General features: G+C 37.0%; 1 protein-coding gene across 3 annotated transcripts in view; it reads right to left on the minus strand.

The window, feature by feature from the left end:
- setd1a (SET domain containing 1A, histone lysine methyltransferase) overlaps positions 1-24239 on the minus strand; it is a 91951-nt gene that overhangs the window by 36950 nt on the left and 30762 nt on the right. For all 3 annotated transcript variants that reach the window (XM_028815556.2, XM_028815554.2, XM_051934492.1), the window contains exons 8-10: positions 17677-18624; positions 13265-13450; positions 12449-12536 (exon numbers count right to left, since the gene is read on the minus strand). In XM_028815556.2, the coding sequence (XP_028671389.2) occupies positions 12449-12536; positions 13265-13450; positions 17677-18624 (1222 nt within the window). The remainder of the gene's footprint in view (positions 1-12448; positions 12537-13264; positions 13451-17676; positions 18625-24239) is intronic.

Consider the following 24239-nt stretch of genomic DNA (forward strand, 5'->3'; position numbering starts at 1 on the left):
CTCAAGAACGAGCTTAAGAAGGATAACAAAGATAAGGAAACGCGTCTATTTAAACGTTTTGACGTGAACTTTAAAAGCATGTTGGAGAAATTAGTGGAACACATCGAAGAAACTAATTCCAAACTGAAAATGCTTGCTGACCAGATTAATGACGTTTCAGATCAGCTGGAAGCAGCAGAACAACTGGTGTCTAATGCCGATGAAAAAGCCACAGCTGCGAATTCCGAAATCAAAAAACTTGGAGACAGACTTGCAGCCCTGGAGGATGGGTGCAGAAGAAATAATATAAGAATTGAGGGTATACCTGAGAAACGAGAAAGCTCAAGCTCAAGCCCTGTGAAATTTGCAGTAGAATTACTGTCTAAAATAATTGGAGATGACTTTAAACCCGACATTGAGATAGCCACGGCTTATCGCACAAACAGACCAAGCACCTTTAAACCTAGGCCTTTTATTGTCCGCTTCGAGCGACTACGATGTAAGCTTGATGTGATGGCACTTCTCAGACACAAGCAAGAGATTATATTTGAAAATAATCTTATTCATATTTTCCCCGACTTCTCACCATCAACAGCTGCAAAACGCAGAGCCTACATTGACATTAAAAAGTTGCTACAGAAAGCCGATATCAAATACAGCCTCTTGTATCCCGCCAAACTGAAAGTGGAAGTTCAAGATCAATATTATATTTTCCTAAGCAAAGAAGAAGCTGAAAAGGAACTAAAGAAGCTGTTTCCGACACTTTTTTGAAAGTTAATAAGGAGCCGTATTCTATCAAGGCATGGGAAGGACCTATGATCTGCTCTCCTGATCCATGTTTAAAGAGACTGGTATTATAATTATACATCCTTTTCTTTATCTGGACTTTATATGTTTATGTTTTAATTAGAGTTATAGAGTTATAGACGTGAGTGTGAAAATGTGGGAGTAATTAAAGTAGGATTCGTTTTGTTCTCCTTTTTTTTTTTGTTTTATTTATTCTACTATACCTTAAAGTAGACTGTTTAACATCATACCCTTGGTTTATTGCTTTTTCTACTATTTATACTACAGTAATCCCTCACTTATCGCGGGAGATAGGTTCCAAGGCCGGCCGCGATAACTGAATCTCCGCGAAGTAGGGACACCATATTTATTTAATTATTTAACGTGTATTTGGACGTTTTTAAACCCTCCCTGTATTGTTTACAACCCACCCTTTACTCTATTAATAACAGGGACAACTGCTAAGCAATATGAAATCGGTAGATAAGTTTACACTTACTGTATAGCGAAGTACACGTAGCTATATATGACGTGATGAATATGCTGCGCAGTAAAAATGATGACGATTGAAGATGATAATCCCCTGAATGCAGTAGCAAGAGCACGTTAATGTTGAATGAGTGAGATGAGACTTCCTGGTTAATGCAGCACTCCGTCGCTGAGCCAATCAGCAGCACACAGGAACTTAACTGCGTGCTCTGATTGGGTAGCTTCTCAGCCATCCGGCAACAGCATCTCTTGTATGAAATCAACTGGGTAAACCAACTGAGGAAGCAAATACCAGAAGTAAAAAGACGCATTGTCTGCAGAAACCCGGGAAGCAGCGAAAAATCCGCGTTATATATTTAGATATGCTTACATATAAAATCTGCGAAGTCGTGAATCCGCAAAAAGTGAACCGCAAAGTAGCGAGGGATTACTGTATTACCATTATACTATTACAGTAGGAATTACCAGGTTTATCCTAGACTAGTTTTTAAAATCATTCCCAGGGTTGATTCTTCTTCTTCTTTTTTTTTTTTTTTTAATCTTAATATCTTAACTTAAAAGCGCTGACGATTATTTCAAGCTTAAATACTGTTAATGATAATATTTTCTCAGATAGTATTAAGAATTTAGCTGCAAAAGATATCTCTGTTTTAATTCTCTAACGCCGCTGCAGGATGGGGTTTGTTTTGTTTTGGACGTGCTCTGTCTCTTCGTATGTCAGAGGACTGGGACATCGCGAAGTGGGATCAAGCCTCATGTGGGGAGGCAAAATGGGGGGGTGGGGGGATAAAGGGGGGGAGAGAAGGAGAGCAGGTTATATCTAATCTATTCTTGTAATCCTTATAATTATAAATATCAATGCAACAATAGGCTAAAATGCAATAACTCATGGGGAATCTTGAAACTAAGATTAAAACTGCCATATTACCAATTAAAACTATAGAATGACATTAAAAACTCAGAATCAATGTCTCCATGATGGGACAGTTAACTTTGTGAGCTGGAATGTTAAAGGCCTGAATCACGAATTAAAGAGAAAGAAAGTATGCTCTCACCTAACAGGCTTAAACGCTAAAATAGTATTTTTACAGGAGACCCACTTACTAAACAAGGATCAGTTCAGACTACAAAAAGACTGGACTGGCCAAATGTTCCATTCTAGCTTTATAAAGAAAACTAGAGGGGTGGGAATTCTCATACAGAGAACAGTTCCATTTGTAGCATCAGATGTAATGTCGGACCCTGAAGGGAGATATGTGATGGTCATGGGCAACTTATATAACAGTAAAATGATTTTGATAAATCTTTATGCACCCAATGTTGATGATAAGGAATTCATGCAAAATCTATTTGCATCCATTCCCAATGTGAACACTCATAAAATTATAATGGCTGGGGACTTTAATTGTGTTTTAAATCCACTCTCAGATAGGACTCCTGTGACAGGGGGGACGACATCTAATACTGCAAAGATAATTACACAGTTTTTAAATGATCACAACTTATCAGACCCCTGGAGGTTTCTTAACCCAAACTCAAGAACATATTCGTTCTACTCACCAGTACATTATAGCTACTCAAGAATTGATTATTTTTTTATAGATAATAATTTCCTGCCTACAATTAAATCATGCAAATACGACACAATTGTTATCTCTGACCATGCCCCTCTAGTCTTGGAGCTAAAATCATTAAGCCCCTCACACTCACCTCACAGATGGCGTCTTAAACCTCTTTTATTGGCAGACGAGAACTGCACAGAATTTATATCCAAACAAATCAGCTTCTTCCTTGAGACAAACACGTCCACAGAGGTTTCTGCAGGAACACTCTGGGAAACTCTAAAGGCCTTCTTAAGAGGACAGATTATTTCATATCTTTCCCACAGAAATAAATTAGAAACCAAGAAAGTGTCAGAGCTAAGAAGTGAAATTACTCGAATAGATGAAGAACAAGCCAGGCGTCCAAATGAAGTTCTCCACAGGAAATGGCAAGCCCTGCAAACAGAACTTAACATCTTAACAACTAAAGAAACTGAACAACTTATTTATAAGTCTAGACAGCATTACTATGAACACGGAGAAAAAGCTAATAAGCTTTTAGCTCAACAAATTCACAAACAAGAAGTTCACAATGCAATACCAGTAATCACCAACAAGAATGGAGAAGAAATCATTGACCATAATATAATAATCTCTAAATGTGTGCATTATTTTAAGTCTTTATATTCTACTGAGCCCAAAGAAGACAAAACACAATCTAATGCATTTCTGGATACATCACAGATACCACAAATAGATGCTTTAAGTGCTGAGGAACTGGATAAACCTCTAACGCTAACAGAATTACTAGACGCTATAAAGTCACTACAAAGCGGGAAATCATCAGGCCCTGATGGTTACCCCGTAGAATTTTATAAGAAATTCTCCACTCAGCTAGCTCCCCTCTTATTGGCAACATTTACAGAAGCTAGAGACAACCAAATACTACCTCAAACATTTCGACAAGCATTAATCACCATCTTTCCTAAACAAAATAAGGACTTGTTACAATGTGCATCATACAGACCAATTTCACTCCTAAATAATGATGTTAAGATACTCTCAAAAATCCTAGCTAGAAGGATGGAGAAAGTGCTGCCCTCGGTAATATTACAAGATCAAACTGGATTTATTAAAGGCCGACACCTATCTTCAAATCTCCGACGCTTGTTTAATGTTATATATTCACCAGCAAAATCAAACACCCCAGAGATATTACTATCATTAGACGCAGAAAAAGCATTTGATATGATTGAATGGAATTACCTTTTCACTGCATTGGAGAAATCTGGGTTTGGCCCGAATATTTGTGCATGGATTAAACTACTGTATACCAATCCAGAAGCTTCAGTTTGTATTAATAACATTTGCTCAGACTACTTTAAACTAGAACGTGGTACCAGACAAGGATGTCCCTTGTCGCCATTGTTGTTTTCAATCGCTATTGAACCACTGGCGGTTCACTGCCGAAATTCTTATCAGATAAAGGGGATTGTCAGAGAAGGACTGGAACAGAAAATTTCTCTATATGCAGATGATATGGTCTTATATATATCAGACAAAGAAAACACTGTCCCTGCTGTTTTAACAGCACTAACAGAATTTCAAAAGATATCTGGTCTTAGAATTAATCTGAATAAAAGTATACTCTTTCCAGTGAATTCACAAGCATATATTAGATTAGACACCCTACCTTTTACCATAGCAGATCAGTTTAAATACCTAGGGGGTAAATATCACAAGTAAACATAAAGCTCTTTATCAACAAAATTTCAGCGTCTGTATGGAAGAAATTAAGCAAGACTTGCATAGATGGTCAACCCTTCATCTCACTCTAGCCGGAAGAATTAACATTGTTAAGATGAATATCCTTCCTAAACTTCTCTTTTTATTTCAAAACATTCCAATATATATCAATAAATCGTTTTTTAAACAGTTAGATTCAACAATAACCTCATTCATTTGGAACTCAAAACACCCACGTATCCGAAGAGCGACCCTACAAAGACCTCAGGCAGAAGGTGGCATGGCTTTACCTAATTTTCAGTTTTATTACTGGGCAGCAAACATACAAGCCATAAAAACCTGGACACAAATAAATGAACATACACAGGCTTGGTCCGCAATAGAAGTAAAATCCTGTAGTACTTCTTTATATTCCCTGCTCTGCTCTCCAATAAATGAAAGTTATCGCAAATATACTAATAACCCAATTGTGCTTTACTCAATCAGAATATGGAACCAAATTAGAAAGCATTTTAAGATGGAAAATCTTTTATCAGTGGCACCTCTGCAAGAGAACCACCTCTTTCAACCTTCGCAAGTATATACAGTTTTTAATACCTGGAAAAGTTTTGGGATTAAAATGCTCAGAGATCTTTATATAGACAACATATTTACATCTTTTGAACAATTACGTTCAAAATTCAACCTCCCAGCTACACATTTCTTTTACTATCTTCAAATTAGAAATTTTGTTAAACAGAAATTGCCCGATTTCCCCCACCTTGCACCCTCCACATTGCTGGAAAAAATACTGCTCAATTTCGAGGAAATAAACACTATTTCCGCAATATATAAAATCTTATTAGAGCCCCTACCTTTCAAAGATCCAAGAGGACATTGGGAAGAAGATCTCTTAATCAATATATCAGAAAAGGAGTGGAAGGTAGCAAAGCAGAGAATTCACTCGAGTTCTATATGCGCAAAGCATAGAATTATTCAACTAAAAATTATATATCGAGCTCATCTGTCTCGCTTAAAACTGTCCAAAATGTTTCCAGGGCAGGATCCAACCTGCGAACGCTGCACTGCACCAAACTAACATCATTTTGGACAAAATTTTTTAAGTGCCTTTCAGACAGCCTTGGTATCACAATCCCTCCTAACCCATTAACAGCTGTGTTCGGTGTTCTTCCAGATGGACTTGAATTGGAGAAGGACAAGCAAACGGTGACTGCATTCACTACACTTTTGGCACGCAGACTTATTTTGTTAAATTGGAAGAATCCTAATTCTCCTCTTATAAGTCAGTGGGAAACCGATGTTTTATATAATTTGAAATTGGAAAAAATCTAATTCTCAGTTAGAGGATCTGTACAAAATTTTTTCAAAACCTGGCAGGATTTAATCAATATTATTTTAGAATAAGAGAAATAACTATTACCGCATTTAACTCCCTTCTCCATCTCTTATTTACATATATATTTACTTCTCCCTTTCTTTTGTTTAATGTTGCCTTATTAAAAAGCCTTAAGCAATTTTCCTTTAGCTAAGCTCTCCTTCTCAGGGGTGGGGTTTGATTTGTCTTCAATTTTGTTGGGTTATAAATTGATCTGTTTGTATGGAATGATTACAATGAAAATTAATAAAATAAAAATATTAAAAAAAAAATCCACAAATATAAAGAATTTACAGCATTAAAGAACATAAATAAGGGTATATGTAATAAAGTGAAATGACACAGGGGAAAAAGAATTGAACTCACTAATACTTAGTGTTTGTAATGACAGCTTTAAGACGCTTCCTGTAAGAAGAAGTCAATCACCTGCAATGCTCTGGTATGATTTTGACCCATTCTTCTAAAGTGATTGTCTTTAAATCTTGAAGATTCCGGGGGGCCCTCTTGTGAACCCTGATCTTTAGTCCCTTCCACAAATGTTTAACTGGATTTAAGTCAGATGATTGACTGGGCCATTCTAACAACTTGATTTTCTTTTTTTGAAACCAGTTTAATGTTTCCTTTGCTGTATGTTTTGGATTGTTGTCCTGCTGGAAAGTCCACCCACATCTCATCCTCATCATCCTGGTGGATGGCAGCAGATTCACTTCAAGAATCTCTAGGTACATGGCCCCATTCATCTTTCCTTCAATTACATGTAATTAAAGCCAGTACCATGAGATGAGAAACAGCCCCAGACCATGATACTTCCACCTCCAAACTTCACTGTTGGTATAGTGTTTTTCAGGTGATATACAATGCCATTTCTCCTCCAAATGGTGTGTAGTATGATAGCCGAAAAGCTCAACTTTGATCTTGTCTGACTAGACTGCATTCTCCCAGTATTTCATAGGCTTGTCGAAATGTTGTGTAACAAACTTAAAACAAGTTTCAACATGCCTTTTCTTGAGTAATGGAGACTTTTTGGGTAAGCGCACATAGAAGCCATCCCGGTGGAGTGCACTGCCTATTGTTTTCTCTGTAACAAATGTACCTGCTGTCACCACGTCTTTCTGGAACTCTTTCTGGAGGTCCTTGGTTCTTGGGCTACTGTTCGGACTATCCTTTTCTTTCTCCCTGGTCAGAAATCTTGCGAGGAGCTCCTGTGTATGGCCACTTGGTGATGGAGTGATGTTCCCTCCACTTGGGAATAATGGCCCCAATGGTGCTTACTTGAAGATGTTTCTTGTGTAACACCTTGGTACCAAAACAACTTTCTTCTTTATATTTGTGGATGTCTTGAGATAATACCAATGTCTAGTGAGAATTTCATGTTAATATCCTCATATAATGTATACCTAAGAATTTAAGTTTTGCTATTCCTTAACATGAAACAAGTTAGCTCTGCATTACACAAGGTATCTACATCTCCTCTTTGATGCTGCTTTTATTTAATTTATTTATTGAGGCACCAACAGACAGAAATAGAAGAAACAAATCATTAAACATTTAGATTGTATAAAACACAAAATAATATGCAATATAAAAAAAGGAACCTAACACAAAATATAACAATCCTAATAAAAACAATTTTACAGAAGTTATAAATTGTAAGCTTTTTGAAAAAAAAGGCAGAGTACTATGGGTCTTTTTACTTAAAGGCTAGTTGCTTTCATCTTCCAAAAAAGTCAACCACATTAGCTTTTTAATGAATGGAATACAGGCTGGGCATATAGGTTACATGATTCAGTAAGTTGGTGTGTATTATGTTTTCAAATATCTGATTTACACTAAAACATAAGAAATTTAACAAAATGACAGGAGACCACTAAACCCATCAAGATGTTTTTAACAGAATAGCTAAGTTGTCACAATATCTCATCCAGATATTTCTTAAAACATTGCTAAGGTTTCTCCATCAACTATATGACACCTTAGTTTGTCTTAAGATTACAACTTTTTGAATAAAGAAGTACTTTCTGGCTGCAGTCTTAAATGCACTTCCCCTTAATTTTCACTGGCGTCCTCATGTTCACAAATCTTCATTTATTTAAAGAAATTCAAATGGATCTACTTTATTGAGATATTTTATCTACTCTCCTCAAGATAAATGGGTAAAATCCAGTGTCAGTCAGATTAGAACATGTCTTTCAGTTCTGGGATGCACCTGGCTGTTACTCTCCTCTGTGCAGCTTTAAGTCTTGCTATTCTTTTTTGTAGCGTGGTGGTCAGAACCGCAAACAATACACCAATGCCGGTCCCACTACTGCATTTTATAGAAAGTGTAAGCAATTACACAACTCAGTTTATGTTCAACAATGTTTGCAACATAACCTAACATTTTATTTGCCTCTGCCCATGTGTAGCACTTTTCACTTTCCTATAATTAAACTGCATTTTCCAAGTATTTAGCCAGTTCTGAAGACTGTCTAAGTCTTTTTGAATTACTTTTTCTGACTCCTCAATATTTGTTATCCCTCCAATTTTAGAATCATTTGCAAATTTCACAAGTTTACAACTACAAGAGAATCTACATGATTAAAATAGAAAAAATAGTGTTCCATTTTGAGGCATCTGACAGACTCCAGTGATGACTTCACCCTACAGTCTACAAAACAGCATTCTCTGTTCTCTGCCTTGTGCTGGTTAATCATCTTGAGATCTAAGAAGTTTTGTAGATTACCTCCGATGTTAACAGCATTTAGTTTTAAAATTAATCTTTGGTATGGGACTCTGGAAAGGGTGTTTTTGAAAGTCCAAGTAAATTATGCTGTATGATTTACTTGTGTCAAATATTCCAGTAGTCTGCTCAAAAAATCTAATAGATTGGTTTGGCCAGACCTTCCTCTCATAAATCCTGGTTGGCTTTAAATTAATGTTATTTTCATACAGGTACTTTTCTAGATTCTTTCTTATTATGGTTTTCATGTTATAGAAGTAAGAATTATTGGTCTGTAATTACTAGGATCTATTTTGTCTCTTTTCTTGTACATTGGAGTTATATTCACAGCTTTCTAGTTATCTGGCACTTCTCTCTGAAGTGCTTGCTCAAATAAACCTATTAAATGTTTATGAATGATGTCTTTCATTTCTTTTACTACATTTGGTAAAATCCCACCAAGTCCAGGGGTTTAATTAGACTTCAATGTATCAAGGACTTGAATCATATAAAACTATTATAGTTTAAAATCTATAAACTCAGATCTTGTTTTTATTACTGCATGAGGCATTCCATCTGTTTCGTCTTTAATAAAGACTTGAAATTCATGAGTGAAAGTTATTTAATTTGCTATTTTCTTATTATTTCAAGGATCTCTCTTTGTGCATCTCTGAGGTTTCTTAATTGCTCTTTTACTAGAGTACTACTCAAAAAGTTCTTCTTATGCTTCACTAGCATTTTTTTCAGTTTCTCTTTTGACCTTTCAAATACGTTTTTGATTTCTTGCTGTAGTGACAGTGTTTCTCTAATTTAGAATTATTTGGCCTTTTTTAAAAAAAAAACTTTCTTGTACAATGCTCTTTTCAGTTTTACTTTTTTAATGATGCACGTATTTATCAATTTTGGGAATTTTTTGTCTTTTTTATTGGTTACTGTTATAAACTTATTTTGAGCCAGATTCAGAATGTCTCTGAAATTACACCAACTATAATTTTTTTAAGATGCTGAGTTATTACTATCCCATTTTGTGCCTTCTAGATAATTCCTCAGGTTTTGTTTTCATATACATTTGTGTGTTTTCAAAAACAATTTACCACTAGTTCACACTCTGTTCTGCATTTGGAAGTGTCAAACTCATAAATCATCACTAAATCCAAGGTGACATGGCAGTCACTCACTGGTATAACAGCTGTATGAAAAATAGTTCTCAAAACAATTCCTCTGTATAATGTTTTTTAAACATTTGTTTTAATTTTTTGCATTGCCTTTGCTTTGTGCAGCATCTGCAAAATTGTGTAATAAAGGTACTTGGACTGAAAATAACTATATAAACACTTGCTGAAAGTATTCAATATGCCCTGAACACTTTGACATGCAAAAACCCTCGCAGAAACAGGCTTCCTAAGGTGCAGTTTATTCGCAGTCAGAGCCACCGGGGATGGTGTGTTTGGCAGAGGCAAAAAAGATGGTCCTCCCTCTGCTAAGAAGCCTTCAAGACCTGGCTCAAATACAAGCCACCAGTCCATTCTGCCAGAACATCAGGGAGGGACTGGAGCAGCAGCGTACTGACCGGGTACACTTCGTGGACCTCCAGGGGGTTCTGTACAGGACCATTCCATCTTCCCTTGGGGGTCTACAACACCAACTAGTGGTCCCGGAAGAACTCATCCCCGACTTTCTGAGTTTTTATCATGACAGTCCTTTAGGTGGTCACCTTGGAAGGACAAAAACTTTATTGAAGATCCTGGGGGTTGCGTGGTGGCCGTCTGTCCGGAAAGACAATTGCCACCATGTGAAGAAGTGCATAACTTGTCAGCAGCTCAAAAACCCACCTGGTAAACCGGCAGGATTTTTACAATCGACAATCGCTGATGGACCGGGGGAGACTTTGGGAGTCGACCTGATGGGGCCCTTTCCTGTTACCAGCTTGAGGAAAACCGTCCTGATGGTGGTGATCAATTATTTTTCGAAGTAGGTGGAGCTGTTTGCATTAACAGATGCTAAAACCAACAAAATATGCTCCACCCTGAAGAACAAAATCTTCACCCGCTGGGGGGTGCCGAAGAACATCGTTTCAGATCGGGGTCTGCAGTTCACGAGCTCTGTATTGGATGAACTTTATACAGCCTGGGGAGTGAAGAAAAACCTGACAACAGCTTACCATCACCAGGCCAACATGACAGAGCGAGTGAACCGGACCCTGAAGAACATGATCACCTCCTATGTGGGTGAACGCCATCAGAATTGGGATAAATGGCTCCCTGAGCTCTGGTTTGCCCTGAACACACGCTGTGCATGAAGCCACAGATGAGACGCCTGCTTTGGTTGCGCTGGGCAGACAGCTGAAGGGCCCGCTTGACCGACTCCTTCCCAGAGCCCCCAGTCCAGCAACCACCAGTTACAATAATTTATTTAAGCTTGAGGAATTGCGGTGGAGAATCCAACAGAGGTTGGTGAGTTCGACATCCAGACACGCCAAGTTGTACAATGCCCGGCGTAAGGATGCGCACTTTCAGCCGGGTGATTTGGTCTGGATTAGAGCTCACCATCTCTCGGATGCCAGCAAAAGGTTCTCCGCCAAGCTAGCGCCTAAATGGTTATGTCCAGCCAAAATCATTTCTCAAACAGGTCCAGCTAATTTCCAGATTCAAAGGGGTATCGGCACTAACTCCAAGCTTGACACTATTCATGTGGCCAATATCAAGCCGTACTTCTGCCCTCCCTTACCCAAGATGTTGTGTGGTGTGGGGTGGGTTGGTGGAGAATGTAGCGGGGCTACATAGTAGTAATAGTGTTGTCAGTGTTAGTCCGAGTGCGTCTTGTCTCCATCGTCCCGTTTGCTGTTTATGTGTGTGTCAGTGAATGTCGTCCCCGTAAAGGGGGACGGATGATGGAAAGAAACCGCAGCCCCAAATTGGAAAATACCTGTCAACCATCAATCAATTACATCCGGCACAGGACTATTTAAGCAATCAGGAGAAAATGAGGAGGAGAGGAGAAAGAAGGAGACCATTTTTTTCACGACCACGAACCATCTGTACCTGCTGTATTCCACATCACGTATTTGCATCCAGTTTGTTTTCATTTCGCCGGACTGACTTCCATCCCTCATCACCAGAGAACCCGGGGTCGGATCATCATCCACCACGCACCAAGGAATCACGGTGAGGTTGCTCCAATTACCGGGAAATACAAACACTCCATATATCTGTTAACCAGTCATCTGCATTCAGGACAATTATATACTCAGACTCAAGTTCATGACCATTCATTTCCGTATATCATTCATTGTTGTTATTTGTTGTTTGTTATATGTTACAGGGGCAAGGGAGGGTTTGTTGTATTTATATATGGTAATGTCAAGTTGTTGCTGTGGTGGAGGGATATTTATATATATTTTTTCTATTTATTTATTTTGCATTTTTTCTTGTTATTTCATTTAATACAATTAATCATCTATTTTTACATATCTGCTCTTCTTTTGTACTTATATTTACACCGTCGATTGTGGGGAAAAGTTTATTTGTTAGAGGTACGGCTTGATATTTAGATTCAACCTCAGGTATTTATCCAGGCCACAGGTTTTGGAGGTGTAGCTGCCAGCTGGGTAAGGGTCGGCCGTTACAAATCTACACATTCAAAGCCACTTGGCATCTTCAGAAACCCAAAAGCACAATAACATTATAAACTATGTCACCTAACTACAAATTAGCTTTACTTGGTTACTTTTAATATTCAAATTTCATAAGTCATTAATCCAAGAAAAAGTAGTTTTTACAGTTAATAATAGTGTATAACTTAATGAACTACTCAAATTAAATTACAGATACTTGCCATCATCATCCTCATCTACAGGGGTAGACAGTCTTACTCTCTTTAGATCTCCTCCTTCTGACAACTCCAATGGTTCTTTCCTCTTTACCTGAGCATGAAAACACAAAATATAGTTGAGATTAAAAACTTTTCATGTTCAAAGGGTGAAGCTGTTTTCTTTATTCTTTTGTTTTTATTTGAAAGCATAGTCAAAATCAGTACATTCAGCTTATACAGAAATTATCAATATCAATAAGATTTAAAACAGATTTTCAAAGCACTCATATCTCACATTAAAATGGTGCTGTATTCCCCTTATTTTCTTAATGTAAAAAGCAAATCAATTAGAATATTAATAATTGCAAAACTGTCATGATATAAAAATGTGTGCATCAAAGAATTTTTTTTTCTCAAAATTAGTGCTGACATTTCAGCAGTCTGGCAGGATTCCATTTGTCTAATTCTCTCTTTCAGTTAATTCAAAGAAAGACATTGTATTTATTTCCTCTAACATTTTATTTCACCTTGTTTTTAGTATAACATTTAGTTTGCAAAGAAAATCTAGCGCCATTATTTGGTGAAGGTAACAATAAAGAAATGTTTAGGAGTGAAAATAGCACTGGACTGCAACAGAAGACCTTCATCTGGAAACTATGTCAAATAATAATGTCCTTTTGTACACCTGGTACAACTAAGCTTTATTAAATACATACAAAAGTTTTTTAAAAAACTTTAAAAACAAAAGTGTTTCTAATAGTAGTGATGGTGAAATTAACATAATTGAGAAGTAGCCAATGCAACACTAAATACCATTTGTATGTTAGAATGCACGTGTACCTTGAAGGAAGGAAGTCTAAGTGCTCCTCTAAGGCCGCCAGCACCAAGCCCAAAGCTCTCCAGTCCAGACATGCCTCCACTCTTGGCCCAGTCTACCAGAGAAAGAAGACCTGGTTCTCGTGGTTTCAGCTTTTCTTCTTTCTTTTCCTCTTCCTTCACTGGAACTTTTGTTGTGCTTTGGAATGGCTAAATATAATACAGACCCCCAAGTGAAAAAGTGTTTTGGAGTTAGCGTGCTCAGTAAATAACCTGGAATATTATTGTGTATACCTGTGATAATATTAATTCACATATACAATAAAGGTACCAAGATCAACAATAATTATACCAAACAAAGCTGTACTGGGTACATGACTCTTGTCTGAGAACAAAAGTTACTGTGTCATACCTTACATATCCATTCATATTATGAATGCTTATGAGGTTTCCAAAGAGACAATATTTCTAAAATTAATCAAAATTTGCACACCTCATTAATATAAAACAAAATGCTGCAAACAGAATATAAACAGCAAAATTCATCAGAATACTTTGAAATAGAGACCATTATTTAGATGTCCAAAATATTTATTAACAGATAATCACTACATTTTGATTATATTTTTAATTCATCTGTATGCAGACAAAGGTAAAAATGTTAAGTACATACCATGACCAGGTGCCATCATTAGTCAGATTGTGCCATTCTTACAAAAATTCAGACATGAACGTCAGCAGGCTTTGCGCCCAAGAAGCCAAGTTACCCAAACTATTCTATAACATTTCAGTAATTATTTACCCCTCTGATGCTGATCTTTCTGATCATAAAATAGGTCATTACAATAGTAATTGACAAGAAGAATTCATAATTAATTGTAGAATTATGGTATTTATGGTTCCTCTAAAGTGCCTCTTTCTCTTGCACGATTTAGCTCAAAAACTAATCAGCACATCGTCAGCTCATAACAGGCTTAGGTTTTGAGGTATTTTTCCGTCCAGCCATTTTAGCACTAGACTGTGACACAAAGACACACACACACACACAGACCTGACACACCCATCATCAAGGTATGAGTGTTTACGGTATCAGGGGACCTGAAAACGTAGAAATGTATTGAAAACCAGAGACCCAAATTTTTGACGAATCTAAAGATTTTGCTCCTTCCCCATAGACAACTGGGGGGGTTGTCACAAAGTAAAAAATCAGTAAATGTTAAAAATGCAAGTCACAAATTAATGTTAAGTTAGCTCAAATGTAACAGATAAGAAATCCCTACTACAGTACAGTGCCCAGCATAAATGAGTACATCCCAAAATATTTTTAAGAAATTCACCTGTCTCCCTTTGGAATTAAACACTTTCTATAGGATCCTGTACCGTTAAGACAGTCCAGCAAATCGAGTTTGTTGGTTGCAAATGAGGTTTGTCAGTACAAAAAACAAAACTGGATTTTTTTAAAATAAAATTACTTACACCATGGTGCAAAAATGAGTACACCCCAATGAAGGTCTTAAGATTAATGTCTAATAAAATGGTAATTAGTAGGAATTCAACAATTGTGGAGTCTAATCAATCATCACATAGGTGACCACCAGACAAATGACAATTAAGGCTGGTATTCAACAAATTGTATGGCGATGCAAGGGTGAGGAGTACAATAAAAAAATGCATGGTACCCAAATTAAAGCATGGTGGTGACAGTGTACTTTTGTTGGGTTGTATGAGTGCTGCAGGTGTCAGGTGAATTGCATTTCATTGGTGGCATCACAAATTCAAAGATGTACTGTGAAATACTGAAGGAGGAGATGCTACCATCTCTCCATTCCCTGTGTTAACAGGCACTCTGCTGCAATTATGAGTAAGAACAGGGTGAAAGTGATTCAGTAGCCAAGCATGTTACCCGTCCTCAACCCAACAGAACACCTGTGGGGAGTTCTAAAAACACAGGTTACGCATCATTCTCCATCCAGCATTGAGGCTCTGAAAGAGCTCATTCTCCAAGAACGGAGAAAAATGATAGATGTGGCGGTATGTTGTTTAAAGAACTGGTGCTGTTGTTAAGGCCATACAAAATATTAGATTGGGTGGAATTTGTTTTAGGGTGTATTCATGTTTGTAACACCTCATTTCAACATTGTTTATTATTTTCTTTTCCTAGTTATGTTGGTGACCAAGCTGTTAAAAAAACAAATGTTTAATAAAATTTTGCTAATTGTTCTGGTGTTCACTGAGAAATTAATAAAAATCTTAACTTTTAAAGTGGGTGCACTTATTTATGCTGACTGAACTGACAGGAGAACATAAACATCCATAAAATCTTTGGATTGAAAAAAAATATACTATTCAATATACTACCCAAAATTTTCCTATATTACTTTTCAGTAAACGATAAGGAAATGGTTCAGTTTGTTTCACTTTTGTGTCTAGGATACTATACAATATACACAGATGCATTATAAAAAAGGACTGTAACAAAAGCATGAAATAAGGCATCAAATATTGAAAGAACAATCTGGTTCAATGCCTAAAATGAAACAGTCTCAATGTACAGATTCTCCAGCCATAATGTAAAACAAAAGAGAGATATAAAAATTAGTGCACACATGTAGTCACATTGTTTGTAATAACATAAAGGACATAAGGACCATAATATTACCCTGGCATGTCCATAATCATTAGAGCACTCCCTGGAGCTAATTTCAGACAAAGACATGTCTTTTTACTTTTAAATTCTAAAAAGCACCCGGTATTTAAAATAGAAAAGGAAAATGTAAAGAACGATCTTGCATTAACTGACAAATAGAATAGTCAACCGTACTAGCAGGTGTCACTGTTTCATAGGGAGCCAAAAAAAAAACCCATCAAGAAACACAGTCCTGACACAGTGATGTTTAGAATTACAGCAAAACACTTTAAAAATAGTTATAGAAGTGTTTTACTATCTTTTGACAGCCAAATATTTTACATAATCTTTCATGAATGACACTCAATTATCTATGTATTCCCAAAAATAATACATTTACAAAAATTACTGGAAGGCAAAATAAATGAGTAGACAATTACCTTACATTGTTATGATTCAATGTTTGGGTTGATCATCTACAACTTATGTTCAGGAATATTTCATTTTAATTTCATGTAAGGCTTTGATTCTGCTCTTGTGCAACTCAAGTTTAAATAATTACTTAATTTAACAGGAAGCAGTTAAAAAAAAAGTTTGACAAAATGAAGAGGTTTAGACAAAGTAGTGTAAATGAATAGCTTGAACGTTTAGTTTTATCCAAATATCAACTTGTTACATTTATCTTGTATGTACACATACAGTATGTGGCCAATAACTTTATTGTCTCACTAAATTTTAAAGATCCTTGCATGCTTATCATATTGCCACAAAACACAGAAGACTAACTGCTTTGTATTCATACAGTACATACAGAATTAACTGTATGAAGCATTATAAAGCATGATTAGACCAGCCAACAGATTCTTTTGGAGGACTTTTCTGAAAGCATTTCTACAAAGCATGAAAGGCAGGCTTCTTTTTTTCTATGCTGTGACTTTCTGCATACAGTAACATAAAAGAAAAAAGAGTGGCCTCTTTTTATACAGAGACTGTCGAAGTTATCCTCCAAATGAAGTATAATTCTAGACTTTATATTAGAAATGGTATAATCTTTGTGTTAAAAGATTTCATGCAAGAGTAAAATCGTCTGACATCTGAAGTTGCATGTTGAAGTCATTACTAGTCACTATAGACAAGGCTGGCATTTTGTACAAAAACTGCTGTTCATGCCATGTTCCATTTTCAATTGTTTTAAGCCCCAATAATAATTGTATATATTATAATTTCACAAGAGCATAAGACGTTTGAAAAATGTGAGAACACTTCATCAATCTCCTTTGATTACAAACTTAATTCTATGCTGCCACAGTATGTTTTATTTCATATGTTTAGTGAGTCAACTTCAGACTTTCTAAAAGTGAACATTTTCAACAGCTTAGTTGGAAACCTAAATGTGTGCTTGCTTTTCAGTTATGTTAAGCGAGACAATGTTTTTCATTTTTCTTATTGTGAACATAGTACCTGATTAGCACTTGCTATAGTCCTTGTTGTGCTTAAAATGAAAATGGCAGGTCTTCTTCTGTGCAAAATAACTTGCTTAGGATCTAATGATGATAAGGCTCTAAAAGAAGTTTGCCTATGCAAAAGACTGTTCCACTATCATGTAATATAGGCATCCTCTCTTAAATAATGGTACTTTTAACTTGAATATCATCTACTTGCATTACTGTGTTTTATTTTTTAAGTCATCTTTTTCCTTTCCATTGACATTAAGTCTCTTGTAAAGAAAACGCCTAAAGAGAATATATACCTCAAATCCTACCTAATTTTGAATCATTAAGTTTTTCATTTTTGATGGACTTTTGCTTACCTTTGCTTTTCGTTCTTTGCGTTCCCACCATTCATCAAAAGTCCCAAAAGCAATATTCTCTATCATTTTGCGATTGAGATCTCTCTGCATTATACTTTTCATCTCTTGGATAAGAGAAGACAGTACAGCAGCCACAGTTGCTTCATGAGGATCCCTTTGGGTAGGTGGTTGTGTATAGGTGGGAAGGTAGTTTGGGGCTAGACCATGAGAGGAGACATCATGAGAAAAACCTGTCTGGGGATGTTGGGCAGGAAGGCAATGTCCCCAAGATGGTTGTGGCTCTGGGAAGCCAAATGGTAAATGTTGCAAGTGAGGGGGAAAACGGTGGTCCTGGTCAAAGGGAGCAGTGCATGCTTCTTGGTCTAAATACGGATGAGGAGCTGGATAGGTTCCATATGGGGCCTCAAAAGGGGAGAATCCAGAGCCTTTTGCAGCAGCTGAAGAAGAAAGTAAACTGCTAGGCTGAGCCCCAGTGTTGCTGTTAATTAATCTCATCTGATGCAATCTGCTTAACATTTGGGTTTGCATCTGGAATGACATGGATATGCCACCATACTGGTTACCTAGGTGGTTCATTAACTCCATGGAATTTACATAATCGTATATGTTTGATGGAGGAAGGCCATGAAGAGGAAGAGCATGAAAATCAGGAAGAGCAGCATGATGGTGTTGAGTGTGGGGTGATACATCAGATACACCAGGGATATGAGACATGGGAGGAGCAAGGCCTGGAGGTGGCTGAAGAGGAAAGCCAGGAGGTGGGTGGGGAATGTGTGGATATGATGATACACTCATAGGCATAGCAGCCAGCGAGGGTGGAGGAGGAACACCAGGAAAGTGCTGTTGTTGATGTGGCTGTTGTAGGTGTTCTGAAGCTATTTCAGGAGACTGCTCTGTTAGCTCATCATCAGAAATTTCCATGTCTTCTCCTGATGAATGAGGTGAAGGCTGTGCAAAAAAAGCAAACAGGAATAAAAGTTAAATAAAATAAAAATATTAAAATAAATTCATTACAAAAACATACATACTGTATATGTACAGGAGACAGAGAAATTGCACAAAATAGCAAACATCTGAAAAGTCCCATTTAAGAAATGTAATAACAAAAAGTATGCTGTAAACAAAAAAAATGTTTTAAAAAGCACCACTGTCATGAAAGCCATACAAAATCAATTTATATTAAATTATTAGAATAGCTGATACATACACAAACCTTTTCATAATAAATGAAATAAAGTGGGGGCTGGTGGTATTTTAGCATTGGAATCCCTGCTGATTTTGTTTTTTCTCCAGCCTAACTGGAGTTTTGTTTTTCCCCCGTCCTCATGGCCATTCAACCGTATCTTTTTCTTTGTTACAATCTATATAATTGTATTGCCTAATCGTGTTTTATGTTTTATATTAACTTCCTATTGTTTCATTTTGTAAAGCACTTTGAGCTACATTGTTTGTATGAAAACATACAATTAAATGTAGTTGTTGTTCTAAGGGCTAGAAATGAGACTGAACGAGGGCGATGCAGCAAGTCAGGTGCTGGACTGAATCAGCAAAACTATCTTAATGCGTTATCCACTACATTATTCTTTTTGTAAAAATTGTTAGTGCAGCAAAAACATATTTATCACTGCTTTGTTTTACATATAGAAAAGTTAATTTTAAAATCTTGTATTCCATCAAGTACAGTAGTTACTGAATTTCAACAATCTAGAGGTTTGTCCACAAAAACTAAATGCCTCTCATTATTTTGTTATTAAGCTTTATATGTGAACCGCACTATGCTTGTATTAACAGACTAAAATTAAAGGAATACTCTACCCAAAAAAGGTATTTTGTATCTGTTTATTGCCCTGTGTTATTTATAGTCATGGCTCGTAAAAAAAAAAATGTTTTCATAAAGAACAAATATCACATGCTAGAATAGGATTCAACAGGGACCCATCACTGTCCTGCTCCACTGACAGACTGAGGAGATCGTTCCTCCCCCACACTATGCGACTCTTCAGTTCCACCCGGGGGAGTAAACGTTAACATTATACAAAGTTACTGTCTGTTATACCTGCATTTTTATCACTCTTTAATTTAATTGTTTTTTTTATCAGTATGCTGCTGCTGGAGTATGTGAATTTCCCCTTGGGGATTAATAAAGTATGTATGTATGTATGTATGTATGTATGTATGTATGTATGTATGTATGTATGTATGTATGTATGTATGTATGTATGTATGTATGTATGTATGTATCTATCTATCTATCTATCTATCTATCTATCTAATACTGAACATCAGCAAACAATATTAACCACTTACGCACAAGGTGTTCTTCAGGCGGGCATCACTATATTGCAAAGTTGTCAGTGTACGTTGCAATAAACTGACAAGTCAATCAAAAACAATAACGGTATTTGAACATACACAAGGGTGTCTTCTTTCAAATAAATCACACATTTTACTGTTAACTGCTCTTTTTCATTAGTAAGTAATTTGCACATATACACTGCCTATTAAAAGTTAGAACACCTCAGTTTTTCTTCAAATTTGATCAGTTGAAATGCAATGAATGACCTTCTGATATTTCCTTATTTTCAGTTTCTTCTAACCTAAACTTTAAATTTAAACTTCTGGAATTTTTCTAAAAAATGATAATATAACTACTACTGCAGTACTTGTTTGGAGTGATTGTTTAGGCGCAAGAGACTAAATGTTTACAAAAAGGGAGACACCTTGTCCCAAACAGTATTAACTTTGCAATGTGATATTAAATGTAAATGTGGTATAATGATAGCTGACAGATTGGAGCACAAAAGAAAATTAATTCCAGGGTTGTTTTGAATTTATAATGTAAAATCCAGTATTTTGAGGATAAATACTTAAAACGCCCAATTTAAAAAAAAAAATGTTTGTATTTCATTTGATATTGGTGTGAAACAAAGGTTTTATTCAAATAAAACTTTTTAAAAAAAATTAAATTTTACACTCACAAGTCTTCAGCCAGTTACAGCTTCTTTATTAAATAACAGAATAAATGTTTATGTTTGGGTATGTAATTTAGGTGCAATAGTGCTAAAAACTCTCAAGGGCATAAGGGGTTAAAATGGCTATTACAAAAATCTCAAGCTACCGTGTTGCATAATCCACATGTCAATTACCAGACATCCATCCCTAATAACCTTATTAATCCTAACTTCTCAGCTGTGGTAGCCACAAGATGTTGAAAAGTTACAACTGTTAACATATATAGGTGATTAAACTTCTCACATTATTGAACAAAAACATTTTTACATCTGAACTTGCAGTATAACCTGGAAATTAAGTCAGAATTTCCACAACTATCATTATTGCACATAAACAAAGAATGTTTATAGTAGCTTTACAAAAACTAAAGAAAAGAGGAAACTTGTGTCCAAAAAGTTACCTTTATAAATTCTCTGTAATTGAGGCATGCATTATATTATATATATAGCATCCAAAAAAGTATTCACAGCGCATCACTTTTTCCACATTTTATGTTACAGCCTTATTCCAAAATGGATTAAATTCATTTTTTTCCTCAGAATTCTACACACAAATCCCCATAATGACAACATGAAAAAAATTTCCTTGAGGTTTTTGCAAATTTAATAAAAAAAAAATTGAGAAAGAACATGTACATAAGTATTCACAGCCTTTGCCATGAAGCTCAAAATTGAGCTCAGGTGCATCCTGTTTCCCCTGATCATCCTTGAGATGTTTCTGCAGCTTAATTGGAGTCCACCTGTGGTAAATTCAGTTGACTGGACATAATTTGGAAAGGCACACACCTGTCTATATAAGATCGCACAGTTGACAGTTCATGTCAGAGCACAAACCAAGCATGAAGTCAAAGGAATTGTCTGTAGACCTCAGAGACAGGATTGTCTCGAGGCACAAATCTAGAAAAGGTTACAGAAAAATGTCTGCTGCTTTGAAGGTCCCAATGAGCACAGTGGCCTCCATCATCCGTAAGTTGAAGAAGTTCGAAACCACCAGGACTCTTCCTAGAGCTGGCCGGCCATCTAAACTGAGCGATCGGTGGAGAAGGGCCTTAGTCAGGGAGGTGACCAAGAACCCCATTGTCACTCTGTCAGAGCTCCAGAGGTCCTCTGTGGAGAGAGGAGAACCTTCCAGAAAGACAACCATCTCTGCAGCAATCCACCAATCAGGCCTGTATGGTAGAGTGGCCAAACGGAAGCCACTCCTTAGTAAAAGGCACATGGCAGCCTGCCTGGAGTTTGCCAAAAGGCACCTGAAGGACTCTCAGACCATAAGAAAGAAAATTCTCTGGTCTGATGAGACAAAGATTGAACTCTTTGGTGTGAATGCCAGGTGTCACGTTTGGAGGAAACCAAGCACTGCTCATCACCAGGCCAATACCATCCCTACAGTGAAGCGTGGTGGTGGCAGCATCATGCTGTGGGGATGTTTTTCAGCGGCAGGGACTGGGAGACTAGTCAGGATAAAGGGAAATATGACTGCAGCAATGTACAGAGACATCCTGGATGAAAACCTGCTCCAGAGCGCTCTTTACCTCAGACTGGGGCGACGGTTCATCTTTCAGCAGGACAACGACCCTAAGCACACAGCCAAGATATCAAAGGAGTGGCTTCAGGACAACTCTGTGAATGTCCTTGAGTGGCCCAGCCAGAGCCCAGACTTGAATCCGATTGAACATCTCTGGAGAGATCTTAAAATGGCTGTGCACCGATGCTTCCCATCCAACCTGATGGGAGCTTGAGAGGTGCTGCAAAGAGGAATGGGCGAAACTGGCCAAGGATAGGTGTGCCAAGCTTGTGGCATCATATTCAAAAAGACTTGAGGCTGTAATTGCTGCCAAAGGTGCATCGACAAAGTATTGAGCAAAGGCTGTGAATACTTATGTACATGTGATTTCTCAGTTTTTTTATTTTTAATAAATTTGCAAAAGCCTCAAGTAAACTTTTTTCACATTGTCATTATGGGGTGTTGTGTGTAGAATTCTGAGGAAAAAAATGAATTTAATCCATTTTGGAATAAGGCTATAACATAACAAAATGTGGAAAAAGTGATGCGCTGTGAATACTTTCCGGATGCACTATATAGATTAGACAACTCACTGGCCATCACAGAGTTGTAGAATATATGAAGGACTAGCCATGTGCGCCCAACTACATTGCGTGTGTTAAAGTTGTCTGTGAAGGGCTCCCTGTTTAAACGCGGCTGCCAGTCATGAACTGGGCCCTTCGTCGCACAGCATTATGATTTTTTATAAGGGAAACAAAATTACAAAACAAAACCCTTGGACATTGATTCGATAGGAACAGCCTACTCGGAATCACTGTCCGAATAGTAATTATGTGGTGGTGGAGGAGCATTTCTGCTTCTCTCCATTCACAGTCTGTCTCGTTTTCATGACGCTGTCGTTTCCTCTCACGATCTCTTCTCAACCTTTCTCCAATCTTGCAGGTTGCTCTGTGGCAATCCAAAGAGTAAGGAGGAACCAATGCTTCTTTCTTGAACTCCAAACGCCGACTGATGGAAAATCACAGAAGTGTGCCCGACTTATATACTCTGACTGCCAACTCCAAGAAGTGGGTGAACATTCGATTTGGACAAAGTGCTGCTAACGACAGTCGATAGAAACACAAAAAACCACAGTCTCGACAACGAAGCAGGTGTTGACGCCAGATCTAAACACAGAGTGCTATCGACAGTGTTTGTAAACAAAAGTAACAACCAAGGTGTTAGTGTATTCCGCCAGTACAAACAGCACGTAGTCTCCTTTAGTTCAATCCTCTTTAATCACCACACTCTAACCTCATCCAACGATCTCGTACAAGTTCCTCTGTGTTCTGAGACTAGTCTAGCCTGTCATTGATGTGGACCGCCAAGTACCTGTAGAAATGGACCACATCTACATTCACATACATGTTTCCTTATAGAAACTGTCAGACTGTATCCAGATAAATAAGGGGCACAACCAACAGACGGTTGCAGGTGCAGAGCATTAAATTAACTACAGAAAGAGAAATAGTCACACATGTTCATGTCAAAGTACACAGTATAGTATGTAAAATAAAGCAACTTCACCAACTGTCCATAACAACAATATTAAAAATATAACCAAAAGCAACCACAACATAGATACACAAAAATATATAACATTAAATAGGTAGCCTAAACCTTTCCTGTAAGAGGTTACCATGTACATTCATATTTATGAGCTTCCTTGCATTATAGTTCCACAGTCATATAAATAAGTTAATCCATAACACACCAGTAAAATCATGCCCCATTCTTATCAATGCAGAGAAATGCATTGCATTTTTAAAAATATGACATGATGCGTATTTTCTGCACATAGGTGCAAGAAATGCAGCATCTTTCATTTTAGTGCACTTTTCTCACTAAGAAAGAAAAACACACAGAAAGCCTGCCTCTTGTAATTCTCTTATATCCGCTCTTTAATATTTTTCTCCAGATAAGACTGTCCAAATACACACACATCCTCAAAGCACCATGTAGGAATGCACCCAATATTGTGTGTGTGTGTTTCAGACACATCTTTAGTA

Source organism: Erpetoichthys calabaricus, chromosome 12, assembly GCF_900747795.2.
Source record: "Erpetoichthys calabaricus chromosome 12, fErpCal1.3, whole genome shotgun sequence".
NCBI lineage: Eukaryota > Metazoa > Chordata > Cladistia > Polypteriformes > Polypteridae > Erpetoichthys > Erpetoichthys calabaricus.